This window comes from Asparagus officinalis, chromosome 4 (genome assembly GCF_001876935.1).
Source record: "Asparagus officinalis chromosome 4, Aspof.V1, whole genome shotgun sequence".
NCBI lineage: Eukaryota > Viridiplantae > Streptophyta > Magnoliopsida > Asparagales > Asparagaceae > Asparagus > Asparagus officinalis.
The window spans coordinates 34,292,161-34,312,957 of NC_033797.1; the positions used below are offsets into that span (position 1 = coordinate 34,292,161).

General features: G+C 39.3%; 1 protein-coding gene across 4 annotated transcripts; it reads left to right on the forward strand.

Annotated features, from left to right (window-relative positions):
- On the forward strand, positions 11,190-20,789 carry LOC109837161. Of its 4 annotated transcripts, none has more exons than XM_020405284.1 (11): positions 11,190-11,594; positions 11,686-11,788; positions 17,113-17,126; positions 17,806-18,024; positions 18,111-18,182; positions 18,401-18,490; positions 18,771-18,809; positions 18,895-18,999; positions 19,094-19,259; positions 20,380-20,444; positions 20,559-20,789. In XM_020405284.1, the coding sequence occupies exons 1-11, from the start codon at positions 11,382-11,384 to the stop codon at positions 20,652-20,654; spliced, it is 1,182 nt and encodes a 393-aa protein (XP_020260873.1). In that variant the 5' UTR covers positions 11,190-11,381; the 3' UTR covers positions 20,655-20,789. The 4 variants fall into 4 exon arrangements, with proteins under 4 accessions (XP_020260873.1, XP_020260874.1, XP_020260876.1 ...); XM_020405283.1 differs by having other exon boundaries at positions 11,203-11,594; positions 20,335-20,444; XM_020405285.1 differs by lacking the exons at positions 20,380-20,444; positions 20,559-20,789 and adding an exon at positions 19,353-19,680 and having other exon boundaries at positions 11,191-11,594.

A 20,797-nucleotide genomic window follows, 5' to 3' on the forward strand; every position in this document is an offset into this window, starting at 1 on the left:
CTCCTCTGGTATTCTGTGCTCCAATGGAACCGACGGACCTCGGTTGATCAAGTAAGCTGCTGTGTTGACCGCTTCTGCCCAGAATTGCTTCGGTAGGCCTGACTGAACTCAAATGCTTCTGGCTCTCCCTGTCAACGTTCGGTTCATCCGCTCAGCTACACCATTTTGCTGAGGCGTGCCGGGCACGGTTCTCTCCATTCTGATCCCGTGCTCATAGCAGCACTTCTTGAATCCGGTGTCTTCATATTCACCGCCATTGTCAGTCCTGAGCTTCTTTATTCTCAGACCGGTTTCATTTTCGACCATAGCTTTCCATCTCCTGAAAGCCTCAAATACTTCTGACTTATGCTTCAGAAAGTAAACCCACACTTTCCGAGTGTGATCATCGATAAAAGTCACGAAGTAGTGTTTCCCACCAATCGACACAGTGGTGGTTGATCCCCAAACATCTGAGTGAACGAGCTCTAGCTTCTACTTCCTGGGGGTTCTGACACTTGTCTGAAAGCTGACTCTCTTCTGCTTTCCAAGTATACATTCTTCACACATATCCATCTCCACTGACTGCAATCCTGGGAGTTTTCCCTTTGTGTGCATGATCTTCATCCCCTTCTCACTCATATGACCGAGTCTCTGGTGCCACAGCTTTGAAGTTTCATTGCCTGCTGCAACTGAGATCGAACAACGTGCACCTGCTGTCATATATAGGGTACCAGTCTTCCTGCCTCGGGCAATCGTCATTGCGCCCTTTGAGATATTCCAATCATCTCCGTGGAAGGTCGTGGTATATCCTTCGCCAGCCAACTGGCCTACGGATATTAAATTCTTTCTCAGGTCGGGAATATGCCTGACATCCTTCAGCTCCCATACTGACCCGTTCAACTTAATTTTCACCACGCCTTTGCCCACAATAGCACATGGTTGATCATCACCAAGATATACGTATCCAAGATTTCCGGGAGTATACTTCTCGAAGAATTCTTTCTGAGAAGTAGCATGGAACGACGCTCCTGAATCTAACACCCAAGATTCCTCCTTGCTCTCCAAAGAGCATATCAATGCGTCGTCTCCTCCTGAAGTGGAGGTGACATTCACCTCTGCCTTCGCCTCCTTCTCTCTCTGTGCACTCTTGCACTGATTCTTGTAATGCCCGGTCTTTCCACAATTCCAACACTCGATAGCCTTCGAGCTGTTGCTTGGATTCCTTGATTTGGACCTCCTGTCCTTTGATCTACCTCTGTAGTTTGATTTTCCTCGTCCGTTTCCTCTGGTTGAATTTCTACCTCTTGACTCTGTATGCAATACTGAAGAGGTTGTAGCTTCACCCGACTCTCTCCGTCGGATCTCCTCACTGAGAACCAGATCACGAACGTCGTCAAACTTCAACTTATTGCTTCCCGATGAGCTACTCACAGCTGTGACCGTAGCATTCCAACTCTCTGGTAGGGAAGACAAAAGGATCAACGCTCGAACTTCTTCATCAAACTCAATATCAACTGAACTCAATTGGGTCGTGACTGTATTGAGTTCATTGAGATGATGTGCTACCGATGCACCTTCCGCCATTCGCAGATTAAACAACCGCCTCATCAAATGGACTTTATTTGAGGCTGATGGCTTCTCATACATATTTGAGAGTGCTGCCATAAGATCTGCCGTGGTCTTCTCCTTTGCAATGTTAAAAGCAACATTGCGGGTTAACGTCAAACGAATAACCCCGAGGGCTTTTCTGTCCAGAAGATTCCAATCTTCTTCCTTCATACCCTCCGGCTTCTTCCCCGAGAGAGGTTGATACAGATTTTTCTGATACAGATAATCCTCTATCTGCATTTTCCAGAATCCAAAATATGTTCCATCAAATTTCTCAAGTCTTATTTTCCCTTCATCTGCAGCCATGGCTCCCACTTGAATCTGACTTCCTCTAGATCGTTTCACGTTCTGATACCAGTTGTTGGGAATTTAATGCCTAAATCCCCTAATGCAATGGAAACGCAGAATAGAGAACAGTACACCAAGTTTTAACGAGGTTCGGCAACTGCCTACGTCCTTGGGAGCTACACAGATAATTTCTCATTAATCAAACAAGAAATTACAAATTAAGAGCAAATCTCTAAACTGAGATTCCTCAAACAAACACTGTAGCTACAGTGTTTAATACCCACACTTAAATCCCCTCTTCTCTTTTCTCTCTCTTCTTAAATCCCTTTTCTTAATCTCCCCTCAAACCAAATGAGAGCTGGAGATTTGGGAAGTTAAATCGCTGCTGCGATTTCAAAGGGGGAACGCTTGCTGCGTTAGGGCATCCGCCGCCAGAAATAAAATCGGGGAGGAGGAGCAGCGATCTAGGGCATCGAAGGGGGGCTTTTATAGCCGAGATTCGTGAGCTGGCGACAGCCTGTCGCCAGCGGATGTCCGACGCGAGGGTGGGAGGCGAAGACGCGATGGTCGTCATCGCCTGACGCGAAGGTCGAGCGCTCGAACACCGAGGATTGCGTTCGCATAGCCGAGGGTCGCGTTCGCTCTGCCACCATCGCGTTCGTCGTCGAAATCGCTGAGTCGACGCTCGCCTTGCATCAATCTGGAGCTCGTCGGAGCTCCTCCGCCGGAGGTTTGTATCCACCCCAACTAACATATCTAACATATCAGGATACAAGCATAAGTTCTATTATTAGGCTACCAACCATAATTCAGGATACAAGCATATGAATGCTTACTTGTATACTTGCCACTCATAAGGTGGTCCATAATTACAACCTTTACTGCTTCTATGCTCGAACTTTATTGCTAGCTAGCATGCACAAATGAGAAAGATTATGCATAACAGTTAATTAATAGGGTCTTCTTCGAGAATAAGGCACTTAAATTTGTTCTAGATTTATAGCTGATCAAATAACCTCAATAGCGCTGGAAGCACTTAGCCTATCGCTTGCATTAGTAGCTGAAATTTGGCGACCGACGTACACTTGTCCAAATCCTCCTTTTCCAAGTTTCCTTTGAATTTTATAAACTGGTGAATTTACAATTTGGACATGTAAAAGAAAATCCAGGCTGAGAGCAAGCAAATGAAAACAGTACAAAAAAGGAGCTATTGTCTATGAACGTATCAGTATGTTAAAATAAATATAGGAGAAAACATCCAAACGGTCAACAATCGTGAAATTAGGGGATAAAGTGTTTTAAGGAAAATTTGCTTTCAGTGACTAACAACACGTCTCTCTTCCTTTAAAAAGAATCTGAATTATCGAGTAATGGTAGCAATCAACTAGCAACAACGCTATTGTTAATAAAGAGGATGGAAGAAAGAAAAGAAAAAACCAGGTTATATTATATAGTGCAACATATGTTTATAGCTGCCTGTGAAAACACTTTGGGGGTCATTCCATATCGGTGACAACATTAAAGAAGGAATTTGGTGCAGGAAAGTGCCAGGCCTGGGTTTTGGGTTAGCACATGAGTTTTTTTCCAGTAAACTACACTGAACAATCATTGACATGAACCTTGTATCACAACAAAAATGTGTTCTCGTATCGGAAAACATGTTAAGGTACAAATTTATAAATCAACCTTTATCTTATTTTTGTTGACAAACAAAAGATTAGCAACTACCTCTATAGATAATGATTCACAATCTTGAGAATCTCACATAGAACCAGAAATCTGAGGGTGTGTATCCTCCTACAATAAGAATTATCATCATGCATAACAAAGAGATGGAAAAAAAGGGCATAAGCAGCAACAAAGACAACATTCAGCTCTAAATCTTTATTGTATAAGATTTCATTCAAACCAATAATTCATTTAGAGAGATGAAAGAGATGCAATACCTGTACTTTTTGCTCTGTCTTCAGCACCTCATTATCAACATCAGCTTCAGGGTCACCCATGCACTCTTTGATTTTATCAAGAGATAAACCTAATGCAAACAAAACCAAGAAAAATAACTTAACAAACTAAGAAAAATACTTCTTCTCCTTCATTGAGCATCTAGCATGAAAATCCGTGACAAAATCCCACCAAACCCATGACCGGTTGTTCTCATTAGCAACTCTATGTACACAGAGCTGCCTCAAATTTTGTTCCGACGTTTTGTGCATTCCATGCTTTCAAAGCAAAGTAACAATCTGTTGAAGCATTAGATAAGAAAGCATTAGAACTTTTCGATCCTTAACTTTTGTTAAAATTAACATAATTCTATTTTAAGCCTACCATAATTCTATTTAAAAATACGATTTGATAGATCTAACAGTAATTCAACAAATATCAGGGGCTAAAATGCCTTAAAAGTTTGCATGTGAGTGTTAGATGAGGCTTTTTGAGAAAAAATTCTCTCATTTACACAACTAAGGGTAATTAAGTGCAGAATTTAACATTTTAGAGTATGTAAGTGTTGCGAAAAAACAACTGAGGTATGCAAGTGCAAAGTAGGGGAAATCACAGGGTTTCTAAGTGCAATTAAGCCTAAATTAAATGAATTCAAAGGACAAAATAGGGTAGGTTAAAGACAACGGCAGAAATGGAAATAAAAAAATGAAACTAACCCCATTTCGGACTGGAGGAAGGAGGGATCGGGAGGTGAGGGTGAGGGTGGTGATGACGGTGGCGGCCGGAGGGTTGGAGGGGATTAGGGTTTGAGAGAAAGATACGAAGGATTTGAGAGAGATGGGGTCTTAGATATGGATTTGAGCGGAACCAAATTAACTGGGAATAAAACGGGGGAATGGAAAAAATTTGGGGGGAATTTTAAATTTTTTTTTAAAGGGGGTAAAACATCCTGGACGAAAATTTCCGTCTAGGATAATTATCCTAGACGGAAATTTCCGTCTAGAATAATAGGTTTTTTTAAAAATAAAAATAAAAAAACCATCTAGAATACTATTCTAGACAGAATTTTCCATCTAGAATGTTTTATTCTAGACGAAATATTCTAGACGGAAATTTTCCGTCTAGTTTAATACATTCTAGATGGAAAAAATTCCGTCTAGAATATTCCGTCTAGAATACATGGTTTTCTACTAGTGTAGGTTTCCTTCCTGTCCACAGTTCAAAATGAGTCTTTGAAACTGCCTTACTAGGAACCCTGTTTAATAAATACATTACAATTTTTAAAACATACATCCACAATGATAAGGGTAAAGAGGAATAACTCAACATACTCCTAACCATGTCCATTAGTGTACGATTACGCCTTTCTGCAACACCATTTTGTTGCGGTGTATCTGGCATAGTGTATTGAGCACATATGCCACGCTTTTTAAGAAATTTAGCAAATGGACCAGGACATTGTCCCGTTTTGTTATATTTTCCATAAAATTCACCACCTCTATCAGATCTAACAATTTTTACTTTTTTGTCTAATTGTCTTTCAACCTCATTAAGAAACACCTCTAGGGCATCTACTGATTGTGATTTTTCATGCAACAAATAGACATATCCATAACGTGAAAAATCATCAATAAAAGTGATAAAATATTTTTCTTTATTAAAGGATGGTACATCAAAATGTCCACATATATCGGTGTGTATAATTTCAAGAAGTTGAGTGCTTCTTGTGGCAGCTTTCTTAATTGTATGATTTGTATATTTTCCTTTAATACAATCCAAACAAATACCAAGATCGGTAAAATCCAAATTGGGAAGGATTTCATTCTTTACCAATCTTTGTATTCTTTCTTTGGAAATGTGTCCCAAACGTTTATGCCACAAATAAGCTGAACTTTCATCCACTAAACTTCGTTTAGTTCCAACATTATGATGCAAGGTTAACAGAGTTTCAGCAAAAAGATTATCAAGCTTTAATTTGTATAAGCCATCAGAAAGAACACCAGAACTAATAAAATGATTATGCTTAAACAAACTGAAACATCCATTTCCAAATTTAAAAGAGTAACCAACGGTATCAAGTTTAGACAAAGAAACTAAGTTGCGAGAAACAGTAGGTACATAAAGAGTTTGAAAAAGATCTAAATGATGTCTAGTGTCTAAAATCAAGCGATAGGTTCCAATGGCCTCAACTGGAGCTTTGACTCTATTTCCCATGAAGATGAAATTTTCATTTGGACTTATGGTTTAATTGGGTCGTAAGAAATCCCTGCATCGTATTTGAAACATGAGTGGTAGAACCAGAATCAATCCACCAAGTATTATAAGGAACTTCTGTCAAGTTTGATTCGAAACATGCAAAAGCAAGAGGTTTACCTTTCTTTTCAAACCATGCCTTACGTTTCAGGCAATCTTTCTGATAGTGTCTTGGCTTTTTACAAAAATGACACTTATCGTTCTTTCGTTCCTTCTTGTGGATTTGGACAAGCGACACATTATCTTTCAGTGCTCTTTTCTTGCCCTTTCCATTATACTTTCCTGGTTTCTTTCCAGCTCCTTAATGACCCATGAGATTAATTGAGTGAGTTCCTTATTTCTTAAGTCTTGCTTCCTCTTGAATGAGCATACTTTGTAATTCAGTCACATTCCACTTATCTTTTATAGTATTGTAGTTTATTTGGAATGGACCATATACCAAGAAGGCAAGGAGTTTATAATAAACTACACAAGGAAACTTTCACTCACTTCCATTCTCATATATCTCAATCTTGCTGTTGTGTTTGTCATTTCAGTGACATGCTCATGCATGGTACAAGAACCATCAAACTTCATGGTGGTCAACATACCCATTAATGTCCTTGTAATTGACTTATCAGCAGAGTCAGATTGCGAGAGATCTTCCACAAACTTCATGAACTCCTTTACTTTATCAGTCTTAGGAATTGTGGACTTAATGTTGTTTGCTATCGTCATCCGCATGAACATTAAGCTAAGTCTATTTGATTTTTCCTAAGCATCATGGAAAAATCTTTCATCAGCACTGCTAGAATCAGTTATAGCAGCGGGCTTGTCATACAGGAGTGCTGAATCAAGATTCAAAACACCTAGATGAAACTGAACTTGCTCACTCCATTCATGAAAATTAAGCCCATTGAACTTTACAATAGACGAGGCTTGCGAATGAAGAGAAATAGGTGCTGCAAATATATAGAATACTGGCATATTAATGCTTTGAGTCATAAACTTAAACTTAATAATACATATTTAGATAACATTCAAATTAAACAATAAACGTACATCGAAGTTCTTCTTTAGGTGATCCATCAATGTACAACAATGAACATAATTGATGCTTAGTTTTATTTCATATGAAAACAGGCCCTTTTGCAAAAAAAATCCCCAAAAAAGACCGGTTTTGAAAATATTCGCAAAAAACAACCTAGTTTCAGACCTAAGGCTGAAACTGGGTCGTTTTTTGCGAAAAAAAGTTCCCAAACTTTACGGGAGTTGAACTCCCGTGAAGTTTTATTATGTAAAAAACTTTATGGGAGTTCAACTCTCGTGAAGTTTGGGAACTTTTTTTCATAAAAAACGACCCAGTTTCAGCCCTGAGGTTGAAACTGGGTCGTTTTTTGAAAATAAAGTGAAAACAGGTTTTTTTTTGGAATATTTTTGCAAAGGGGTCTGTTTTCAAATTTTGTCCGGCAATTATATATACTCCAATTAGACATGCTTGCTATCTTTGGATATTCTAAACATATCTAATCAAATATATTAATTAACCACAGTCATGTTTATAGATTATAAAATTTACCAATCAACCTTTGGGCGATTCTTAAATATTTTATAATCAATAAACCTCAATTTACTCATGACAACATATATATATACGTTTATGTCATTTCATTAGTAGCATCACTTAATCATGAGTAATTGAAATTATATTATTACAATTTGATAAGCATGGAACTTCAAGGTATGGCCACTTTGGTGACTAACAAACCATCCATGAAAAATATAAATTTCAAACTGTATAATGTAATCTAGACAATAATGTTATCAATGACATTATAATAATCCCACAAATAGCAGTCCATGAAGATTAATAATCCATGCATAATTAGTGCATTGACATAAACAAAAATATCATGTAGGCTTAATAGACAAACAGGCAGCAACACATGTAGCAAAATTAAAAAAACGAATTAGCAAAAACATCATTAGAAATCAAAGACCCAAGGCCCTAGGCCCATCAAAGACTTTTAATATATGGTGTAGCCCTAGGGGTTTGAACACCAGACCTCTAGGCCAAACCCTTAAGCCTTACCACTAGGCTATTTCCTAAAGTATTTAGTATAATCAAAATATGTATACATAATGAATGGACAGTCATTTTCGAATTTCACAGATCCGAAATTTACAGTGAGTGATTATGTATTCACTTTAAATACGAAATTATCAAACAAAATAATTCAATAATGAGCAAAAAAGTAATTACTTAGTTAATTTTAAATATTTAATTAACAGTAATGGAATTATTTGACATGAAACAAGAATCATGATGGAAAATCATAAGTTCTTTAATCAAGGCTCTGATACCACATGTAAACTTAAGTCTTAAGCAAATCAAATTTCATTTTGATTTAATCATCATTATATCAAGATCTTAGAACATATGATTTTCACCATGAACAATCTAATTAAGAGAGCTTACCTTGATCCATGATTCGAAGTTTGACGAAAATAGACTGCAAAAGAAGCAACGTTGAAGACTTCAATTTCTCTCTCTTTGCCCTCTTAATCTTTTTCGAAATTTCTTGATGGAAAGAAATTTTCACACATATCGGTAGAGAGAGGACCAAGCCTTTTAAATAGATAATTACACACCTTCCATCAACGTGAGTAGTTATCTTGACCAATAGGAATTTAGCATAAAAACAAAATAAAACGTGTGTAGTTATAGTTACATAAACTTACTTAAATGTTTTGAAATGAGCAGTTACATAAAAATTGTGGGAACAAAAACGTGGCCACTAAAAGGTGGATTACAAAACGTGGGCCATAAATCTAACACCTCCTCCACCTATGCTAATTTCTCCTCCGTCTCCTCTCTCTTCCTCTACATCTTCTTCTCCCCTCCTTTCTTCTCCATTTCAATTTCATCTTACTCCCTTCTCTTCCGTTCACACCCTTCTTCCTTTCTCTTTCATTCTATCTCACCCCCCTAACTCCTCCTCTCTCATCTCAATCGTGGTTTGTACAAAGGAGGACGAAGACGGAGGTGAGGGAGAAGAGAGGAGGGTGAAGGTGGTTAGCGCGGGTGAGGAAGGAGAATGGAATTTTGGGCATTTAGGGTAAAAGTTGAACAGAATCAACACGTGGTTAATTGAAGTAAACTCATTTATAAGGTGTTTTTTGTGTAAGAAAAAACTTGAAAGATAGTTTTTATCTATTTGGCCTATTTTATAGGTGGTTTTCATGAAAAAGCCCAAAAAAAATATTGCAATAGTCTTCAAGTAAAATAAAAAAAATTCTCTCTAGTGGATGAAGACAAAACTTCTCTTTGCTTTTGTTTGTCAAGGGATTTCAGATAGTCTGACCGTAATTCCAATAGATGGTATCAGAGTTCTTCTGTTTTCAACACATATTAAGGTAGGGGTGGGCAAAAACCAAAAAAAACCGGTTCAACCGAAAAAACCGCCCGAAAAAACGGACCGGTTAACCGAACCGAATTAAATGGATGGGAAGAAGTCTCTAAACCGCCCGAACCGAATTAAATCGGTTTGGATCCGGTTTGAACCCCTGAACCGCCCAAAAAAAACCGATCCGAATTTTGTTGGGCGGTTTAGAGACTAAACTTATACCTCAAAACTTTTCCTGTTATCATCCAATAGATTCAAACGGCGTAAGGAGCAGTTTCAAGCAATGAGTACAACAATATTACAGAAAAATATCCTTGAGAACTAAGTAAAGATTCAAATCAATCCAGAAAATTTGTTATGCACATGATGCACTTACAAAAGATGCATATGCTACATTATATGAACAATATCATACAAAACATCACTCCCCCGTGTAATTAAATAAACTTAAACTTTCGTTAAAAAAATTCGCAGAAAAGATCTTGAGAATTACATAAGATTCAAATCAATCACAAAATGTGTTAAGTACATGATACTTACAAGAGATAAGATTCAAATCAATCACAAAATGTGTTAAGTACATGATACTTACAAGAGATAAGCATGCTGTATTATATGAACAACATCTTTAAAACATCAGTTCTCTGCGTAATTATATCAACTCAAAACTTTATTCTAAAGATGATAACCAGTCTAATAAAACTTTGTTGGTGAGCTCAGGAACCTCATCATGAGGACAATGCCCAGCTTGCAAATTCACAACAGAAGTCTTTGGATAGAACTCTTTGCAAATTCAAAACCGAAACCGAACCGAACCGAACCGAATTTCGGTTGGGCCGAATATTAGGATGAAGGGGAAAAAATCTGGATCTGGATGAGAGTTTTGAGCATCCGAAAAATTCGGATTGGATGCGGATTGGGCATAAAACCGAACCGAACCGAATATGCCCAGCCCTATATTAAGGCTTCTTCGGCAAATCACTAAAAGTGGGTCATGTTGAAACATGACACACATTTAAAGTATCTTGTATTGAGGAAAAATTAGGCCAATTATGGCGTAGTTTTTCTTAGCTCAATTTTGGCTCGAAAATCAGGATCAAACTGATCTACTCTGTCCCTGAACCAAAAATTAAACTGGTCTAGTTTTATGTTGGGTTGTCAAGTAGAGTCTTAAGGGTGTGCATTTGACAACTCGAAAGTCCTAGTTATAATGGATACAAGCATAATCCAAAACTAAAAATTAGCTTAGTAAAACTAGAGCCTGATTTGGACTAGTTTTTTTTTACTTCAAATTCTAGCTCTTAAATTAGTTCTCCTTTGAACCAGTTGCTATATGGATTAACTCTAGCTTAGTTAAAGCAAAAAACGAATCTAATTTTTGAAATTGACAAACACAACCTTATATATTTAGAACTCGCAGCGGATTTACGGACCAGATATAGCCTACAAACATTCTACAGACCCTTAACCATTTTTCTCAAGGAAATTCAAACGTCCATAAGAAGACAAACACAGAGACACGAGTCATAATAAATCAGAAAGTAGTGGAAACTCCTGGCCCCACATTTTAACCCGGATCCCTCACATTTCTTCACGCGGGATCGGACACTAGAAAAGCTACTCAAAAAACCGCTATCCTATCCCCGTGTTCCCAACTGTACAAAATACACCGGACCAGCTACAATTACGAAGCCGAGAATATCACGTAAACCACCAGCAACGGGACAAAACCCCCCCTCTAAAATCCTGTCACGGGCCAAATCCGCAATTCTCAACAAACAAACCCCCAAAAAAGCTTCAGTTTTTTTTATCAGTACCTACCCCATTAAAATAAAAATTAAAAAAAATCAAATCCTCTTTCTTCCTCAGGTTCTGAGTTCAAGTTCAGGAGAGAAGGCAGCCAACCGTGGAGCCAGTTAAGCTATGGGCACTTCCCTTAACGCGTTCGCCTTGCTCTCTGTCTTGTTCGTATCGGGCCAGTTCATGATGCTGGCTCAAGTGCGGGGAGCAACCAAAGTTGTGCCAGCGGGGGATATATCTAAAGTGGAGGATGCTCAGCTGTTCCACATTTACTACGGCCAGAGCTTCAAGGTCATCAAGAACTCTGTCGATGGAAAGAGTTATCTCCTCCTGCAGGTGATTTTTTTTTTTTTACCACTTAATTCTCTACATTTTTTTTTTTTTTTTTTGCCCTGGCGTCTAATGTTTGGGTGCGAATGGGAACTAGAACAACTCGAGGATGGCGACCCGGACTAAGTACTGCACTGGGAGGATCAAGTCCTTCGTCATCCCTCTTTCCAGCTGCTCCGCTGACACCACATTTTTCCCCGGTATGCGTTGCTACTTCCCTTCTCCTTGTCTTGTACAATCTGGGCTTGATTAGACCCAGCCCATTAAAGTGATAATTACCTTAATCGCGATTGGGGGCGTTTGGTATGATATTAAACTGTTCGGCCTGCTTGAACCTTTCTGTTACCATGCCCATACGATTTGTACTCTGGACCATCTATAAGGCTCGTCGTCACTCTAGTGGGTCCAATATTTAATCAATTCTAAAATTCTAAACCTTAAAAATTTATTCTCTGTTGATAATAGTGTATTGTAGTGGGTTTTAGTCCCACATTGCTTGGGAGAACAAACCTCACACTCCTCTACTTGTATAAATATATGTGCACACTCAATATTCAATTCAAGGGAAATTTACCCAAGATTCTCTCTCTCTCTTACTTTAACATGGTATCAGAGATAGGGCTATTTCCCTTTCAATAAAATTTTTAACGCTTTTGCGTTCTTTTGCCAAATCTTGGCCTTATTGCTTTGCAGCCGTTTAATGTTTTATTATTTTTTTTTTTTAATTATTTGGCGTTCATCTGCCAGATATTTTGGCCTTGTCGTTTTGCGGCCTCTTAACGCGTTTCGCGTTCTCGTTTAACCTTCGGGTTCTATTTTAACGGCATTGTCGTTTCAAGACCGTCTCTCGGTCTCAAATTAACGGCATCGTCGTTTCAAGCCGTCTCTCGGCCTCAAACGAACGACATTAGTAACAGCATCTCGACATCTTAACGTCTCAAGATTGCTGTTATGGCTCCTTCAGAGAAGATTCCCAAACCACCTTTGCCCCTCAATGATCAAAGTGACTGGGCAGGGTGGTCCACCATTGTCACCAATGCCTTGCGTGGCGCTGGTTTGCTTGATCATCTCACCAGTACGGGACCAGTTCCACCGTCCATCAGCACTGTTGCTTCATCCAGTACTATTGCCTCTGGCAGTGGTGATGTCGATCTTCAGACTGCTCGTGCTCTCTATGTCAAGGAGAGTTCAGAGTGGCAATTGCAGGAATTTCGTGTTATGGATTATCTCACTCGCTGTGTTGGCTCTGGTCTCACTGTCGAGATTGGCTCGCTTCCCTCTGCTCAGGCCATGTGGACTCGTCTCACTGAGCGTTTCACTGAGTGCTCGGGTGCACGGGAGGCATATCTTCTGCAACGCATTTCTCTACAACGCAAAGGTAGTTCATCTCTGCAGTCCCATTTTGGACAAATGCAAGCTTTTTGGACAGAGTTACGCTCCATGCTTCCTGGACGTAATTCCACATATGAAGACTGGCTAGCCTGGTACGAACGGCATGAGGTGCATCAATTGTTTCAGTCCCTTCCTGAATATTCAACTATGGCTGATCAACTACTTCACCAGCCTCAATTTCCGACTTTGGCCTCAGTTATGGGAGCTCTCACTGCTTATGAGACCCGGCAGCAGACAGCACGACTCAATTTGTCAACAGACACTCCTACCTCTTCACTCGAGACTGTTTTGTCTGTACCTGTCACTGCTCCTGTTATGAATTATACTTCTCCACAGGCTCCCTCTCCACAGGCTCGATCTAAGCTCTCTTGCAAATATTGTAAGAAGGAAGGACACCGCATTGAGACATGCTTCAAGCTTCATCCTGAGTTACGTTCCTCAGGTACTGGACGTGGTCGGCGACCCCCTCAGTCTCAACCCTCTCGTACACCAGGATTGTTGGCCAATGCTATACCTTCTACTACTTCAGACTCTACTATTCAAGCTATTGAAAGTCTTCGCCGTCAACTTGATGCTTTTCAACATATCACCTCTACATCCGCCGCACAACTCTCTGGTATGCATTTTGCTGGTTCTTCAGCTAATCCTTCAGTCTCTGGTATGAATGATCTCTGGATTTTTGACTCTGGTTGTTCCTTTCATATGACTTGTAATGCCTCACTTTTATCCTCTGTCTTTACTTCATCCTCTCTTCCTCCTATCTACACAGCTGCTGGACAACCATTGTCCATTACTCAGTATGGCTCTATTACCCCACAAAATGATCCATCTGGTCGTCTAACACTTGGTCCCGTCTATGTGGCTCCACAATTGTGCTTGAATTTAATTTCTATTAGCTCTTTATGCATGGCGGGCCTGTTTGTCTCATTTTCTTCTGATACTTGTATTGTGCAGGATCCACAGACGGGCAAGACGGTTGGGGCGGGTCGTAGGAGGCACAAACTGTATTTTCTGGAATATCTTCACCTTCCAGAGTCCATACGTCCACGTTCTCTTGTTGCTTCTCTTTGTTCGTCAAAACCCTCTACCTCGCTTCCTGCCAATTTATGGCATAGACGACTTGGTCATGTGTGTAATAAAAGGCTGGAGAGTCTTATTCAGTCTGGAGTACTTGGTCCTGTATCATCTAGTTCTAGTATTGAGTCATGTGCTGGTTGCAAATTGGCTAAATTCACTGCTTTACCATTTAAAATGAGTACATCTGTATCCACTTCCTTATTTGATTTAGTACATTCTGATATTTGGGGGCCAGCTCCTTTGCCTTCTTCATCTGGCTACTTATATTATGTTAGTTTTATCGACGATTTCTCTCGTTTTACATGGGTTTACCTACTTAAGAATCGCTCTGACGTACTTACTGCTTATCAAGCCTTCACTGCTATGATTTTCACTCAATGGCAATCTCGTATTAAAGTTTTTCGTTCTGATTGTGCCAAAGAGTACCTATCCTCTGCCATGCGCTCTATCATGTCCTCTCATGGGACTATCTTTCAACAGTCATGTCCCTACACTCATGAGCAAAATGGTGTTGCTGAACGCAAACATCGTCATATCCTCGATACTGCCCGATCAATGCTCATTTCTTACTCTGTTCCTCGTCGTTTCTGGGCTGAGGCTATTCTCACCGCGACTCATGCCATTAATATCACTCCATCTAGCTCTCTTTCCGGTGCTACTCCTTATAGTCGTGTTTATACTCATCCTCCCCGTTATGATCTAGTTCGCGTTTTTGGTTGTCGATGTTTTGTTTTTCTGCCATCTCACGAACGTGATAAATTGTCTCCCAGAGCAGTTTCTTGTGTTTATTTAGGAATTAGTTCAGAACATCGAGGTTATCGTTGTTATGATCCCGCAACTCGTCGAGTTCATATATCTCGTCATGTTCAGTTCGAAGAGGATTCTCCATATTATTCTACTTCTGATGACTTTAATTTCCTCCACTCTACCGATCATGCTTCCCCGTCCACTGCATCACCCACTTCTTCACCTCAATTTTCCTTTCGAGATCTCCCTGACATCTCTCCCTCTCCTTCTGTTGACTCTTCCTCACCTGAGTCTTCTCTTACACCATCTAATCCATATCCTGTGGACACAACTCTCACTCCAGAAAATACTGTTGATCTTCATGCACCTGCGCCAGCATCTCCCCCGCCTGAGGTTCCTCTTGCTCTTCGTCGAGGCAAACGCCCACATGTCATGCCTGCCCGGTATGCTTCTGTTACTTCTTATTCACCTATCTTTCATAACTTTCTTGCTGCCATTCATACTATTGTTGAGCCAAAGTCCTTCCAAGAGGCAGTTCAAATTCCAGAGTGGCGACAAGCTATGGCTGAGGAATTTCAAGCATTTCAGCAAACTCATACCTGGGATATTGTTCCCTGTCCTCCTGGGATCTCTCTTGTTGGCAGTAAATGGGTTTATAAGGTCAAGTTTCGTCCTGATGGCACCATTGAACGTCGAAAAGCTCGTTTAGTGGCTAGAGGTTTTACTCAGCAACAAGGTATTGATTATGAGGAGACCTTTGCTCCTGTTGCTCAGATGCCCACTGTGCGTACTCTCCTTGCGGTCGCTGCTGCTCATCGTTGGCCCTTATACCAGATGGATGTCAAAAATGCTTTTCTTCATGGCTCTTTATCAGAGACCGTATATATGCAACCGCCTCCAGGGTCAAATATTCCTCCGGGACATGTATGTCTCCTTCGTCGTGCTGTTTATGGTCTCAAACAGGCACCCCGCGCTTGGTTTGAGTGTTTTCGCGATGTTGTGCTCAAAGCGGGCTTTATAGAAAGTCATCAAGATGCTTCTCTGTTTGTTCGCACTACATCGCGTGGCAGGGTTTTATTACTCATCTATGTAGATGATATGATCATTACAGGTGATGATATGACAGGTATACAATACGCAAAATCTCAGTTGCAACAACAGTTCCACATGAAGGATCTTGGATCTCTTCGGTATTTCCTTGGTCTAGAAATTTCTCAAGGCCCGCGGGGTGTATTACTGTCTCAACAGAAGTATCTCTCAGATATTCTAAATCAAGCTGAGTTAACTGATAATACAACTGTCGATACTCCACTCCAGCAGAATGTCAAACTTTGCTCTACTGACGGTGAGCCTCTATCTGATCCTACCCGATATCGACATCTTGTTGGTCAGTTGGTCTATTTGTGCATCTCTCGACCAGATATCTCTCATGCTGTTGGTATTGTCAGTCAATTTGTTAGTGCCCCACGTTCTGTACACTATGCTGTCTTATTACGGATTCTTCGGTACCTCCGGGGTACTAGCACTCGCTCACTTTTGTTTCCTGCTACATCTAAGTTAGAGCTTTGTGCATATTCTGATGCTGATTGGGCTGGTGATCCAACTACCAGAAAGTCTACCACAGGTTATTGTATATTTCTTGGTGATTCCCTTATTTCCTGGCGAAGTAAGAAACAAGATGTTATTGCTCTTTCCAGTACTGAGGCAGAGTATCGTGCAATGTCCACAACAGCTAAAGAGATTATTCATCTTCGTCGCCTTCTCAGTGATTTCGGTATTTCTGTTACGACTCCTACTCCTCTCTACTGTGATAATAAGAGTGCCATCCAGATTGCTAATAATCCAGTATTTCATGAAAGGACCAAACATATTGAGATCGACGCTCATTTTGTCCGTCACCAAGTTATCAAGGACAAGACAATTCTACTTCCTCATGTTTCATCCGCTGACGAGCTTGCAGATTTCTTCACAAAGGCCTTACCTGTTCATCGGTTCCAGTTTCTTGTACGCAAACTCACTTTGTTTGATCCAACATGAGTTTGAAGGGGGCTGTTGATAATAGTGTATTGTAGTGGTTTTAGTCCCACATTGCTTGGGAGAACAAACCTCACACTCCTCTACTTGTATAAATATATGTGCACACTCAATATTCAATTCAAGGGAAATTTACCCAAGATTCTCTCTCTCTCTCTTACTTTAACATGACACATTGCTTGTAGCATTTTATAATCTCGTCGCTGAAATTTATTTTTATGCTTCACTTAAAGCATTCTAACCTTTTCCTTCATCATATCTCGATTTTGAACAGTGTCTTTCTTCGAGGTGAGGACTGCTACCATGTAAGTAAGATTGTCTAGTTGCATCTCCACGGACATCTTCATTAAAGATGTTTCAACTGCAGCAATGCCGCATCAAAATTCCTAACAAGCAGTTTCTAGTTTTTATACAGCGGAAGTTCTTCATATGTATAATTTAACATAAAACTACTTCAAGCATAAAGTTCTAGCTTTGGATGGCGACTCTTTCACAAGCTTATTTCCTTCTATTCAAAGTCTTCTACATAATTTGCTGAGGTACACCCAAATGGACATGCCAAGTAAGTAACAGGGGACTCGCAATCAAGAGTTCTCCAAGTATAAATGGAAAAACAGCATAACAGAACAAGTGTGTGAATATCTAAGGAAGAAATCATACACTTCAATCTTTGTTTAAATCAATCAATAAGTTAACATAAGATTATTAGAAAAGAAAGAAGGAGCACTAGAAAATTCGCACGTGGTTATGTTGATTCCTATTAACTCCCACACTCGAGTACACGACATATCCATTTCCTGAATTTTCATAATTTTTTTTTTAACAGAACTCCTGCATGCCATTGCAAGTCTGCAACATAGATCGCCACATCTGGCACATACTAAACCTTCATTGTTAATCTTAGTTCTTCACGTTACTTCCTCCACCGTTTGTCTTTCTTTGATTAACATTCATTGAGGTACTGCAGCTACTAGGTTTGTTAGAGAGCTTGAAGGGCATTACATCTGACTCTGTAACTTCAGAATGTGTACTGAAATTGTACACTAGTGGTGGCATCAAGCTTGTTAATAAAACAGATATGCAACAGCTTTCGCAGTTCACAGCACACTTCATAAGCAATATAGATGAAGAACAAGCATGCAATTATGCAGCTTTTGTACCGCTCGAGGAAAGGACCCCTTTGCAGGTAAGTGAACACTATTTCATCTCTCCTATGTAACTGTGAGATTTTGTTAAAAAATGGAACATCTTAATCTGCATTCTGATTTTCAGAGGGCAGAGTGGATAAAGTACTTGGCTACTTATACAAATTCAGAAGCCCGGGCTAATGTCGTCTATGATGCAGTAAGCCTAGTTGAATATAATGTCAATTATGCAGGAAACTTAATGTTCTATGTGAAATTCTACATTACATATTAGCTGGATTAGATCCATTTCAGGTTTTGGTTTCCTCCATGATGGTAAACTTTTGTATATTCCTTAAGCATAGAAGCATGAAAAAATTATTGTATTTCATAGAAACATTAGTGCATCTCATATTCTAAGTTGATATATCTTTGCAGGTTAAACAAAATTACTTGTGTCTCAGCAAAGCTGCCGCAAATCTCACAACCCGCTTCAAACCCGTAGTTGCTTGGGTGGGGTACTACGAGGTTAGACAACATTTAAAGTTGCAACACGTAAAATAACAAATATTTGGAGTCTTCATTTTGAATGTACGTTGGTCAGAATAAGAATTAAGGAGGAAAATAGGAAAATAAGAGTTTAAGCACTTTCATACCTGAGGCTCATCCCTTAACCATTTCTGCCTGTTTCTTCCTAGAGAATCAAGCAAATTCCTAACTTTAATCTTGACACAAGCTTTTCTTTCTTTATTTTGACGAATACTGACACCGACATAAAATCCATCTTTCGCCCTTCCTAATCTCACAGGGCATATGGTCTTTTGGTAAAGAAGGCTTCAAGCTGCAGGTTAGAATCTCCCCATGCTTCTTTACTTCTTTTCTTCACATGTTACATAAAGTTCGTATAGCAGTCTCACGTGCTTTTTTAGCAGTATGTGACTGATGCAGGAGGGGAGAACGTTGACGACACCATCAGCAACAACAGTTACAATGTTTCTAATTCGGATGAAATGGAGAACTTTTATGCCATACTTGGTGTAAGAATTGATCAAACTCTTCTCCCCTTCTGCTGCTTTAAGTGTCAGACATACAAAGTGTAGCGAAATTAAATGAATGTTGTTCTTGAATCAGACTGTGGATGTGGTGATCGATGAAACCTATGTTTTAGAGCCTGAAGAATACAGACTTTCAGCATTCCTTGAAAACATAGGTGTGGATGATAAGTCTTGTTTTGGATTTTTGACGAATCAGAGGCTGTGGAGATATGATAAGAGAGCCCAGAAGCCTGCCACCTTAGGTACAATGATTCCCCCCATTTCATTATATGTTGGTTTTTTTTTTTCTTTGGAGGGAAAAAAAGGCAAGAACCAATCGATTTTATTTATGATAGGAATTTATTTCAACGTTGGTTTAGGATTCTTCTGAATTCCAGTACCCTACACTTCAGAACCGTGAGCTAAGCACATCATCTCCACATTTCTCCAAGATGATTAATTGCAGACTACTTGTTTTAAACAACCTGAAATCTAAGTCTGCTGATGAGTTAATTACTTGCTTTTTCTAGGCAAGTTATTGTCTATTTTCTTCCTTAACGGAAACATTCAAATTTCAACATTCTGGAATTGATTAGGTTTTCTTATTAATTTAATTAAGCATCCATGTGTAAGAACTTCATATCTAAGTTTCAAGCTGAAAATGTGAATGTTTTGAGAGGATCAGTGCATGTATATTTGTTTTATCAGTTGATCCAATTTGGGTAGAATTCAGATACCTTCATGTAAATCCAAATCAAATTAGATCAAAATGATAATGCTGGTTTTATCTTTCATCACCTTCCCTTGTGATGGACACTGAACTGTAGTCATGAAATAAAATTCCAGCAGAAAGTGACCAAGCTATTAATCTTGTTTAAATTTTTCTCCATAACAGAATTAGCTTACCATCATCACAGATGTAATTGTTCTTGTTTGACTTTTATCTTAAGTTATCTTTCTTCCCAATCATTTTACTTGTGGATTCCTTATAGAGTTGTGCTCTAATGAGCTCCAATGAAATCATGAAAAAGAACCTTACTCTACGAAACAAATCTAACAGCAAAAGCATGATCATGAACCTGAAACCAAAGAAGCTTAAACAATGGGTCACATATCTTCATCTCAACCATTCATTCATCATTTTTGTCAACAAAAGTTATATCCAGATTCACCCATTCTTAAGCATGTTGATGTTATATTGACATCAAATGTGATAAAATCACTAGCACATATTAGGCCAGTACATACACATGTAATATTTTGTTATTATGCCTCTATTTGGGGTTTTCCCGCTCACTGAGTACTTTTCTCGGTTTAATTTTGATTTGGGGTTTCAAGATTGGTATGATAGAGCCATCTCTCAGCCTCAGTTAGTATTAGCAGATTTGATGGAGGCATTCTTTCCCACTGGAAACTACACCACAACTTTCTTCAGAAACCTGGCCAAGGTTTGTGCATCCTCTCGGAAAAAGGAAAAAAAAAACGCTCTCTACACTGACATTAAAAACCAACTCTATAGAAAGAATTAAAACCTGATGCATTTTTATTATCTCTATGATCAGGATGAGGGAGTGACAACAATAGGTCCCGAGATGTGTGACAGAAATACCTCCACTCCTATGGAGCCTACCATTCTCCCCTGCCAATCAGGAAATTAATTGGAAAAATGTTATAGATTTGTATGATCTTGAATGGTTAATTTTGTTTAGAAACCCAAGTAAGATACTGATAGATTGATTTGATTTGTCCAATTTAATTCTATTTGTGTGATCAGAATATCATTGTTCACATCATTTTGGTG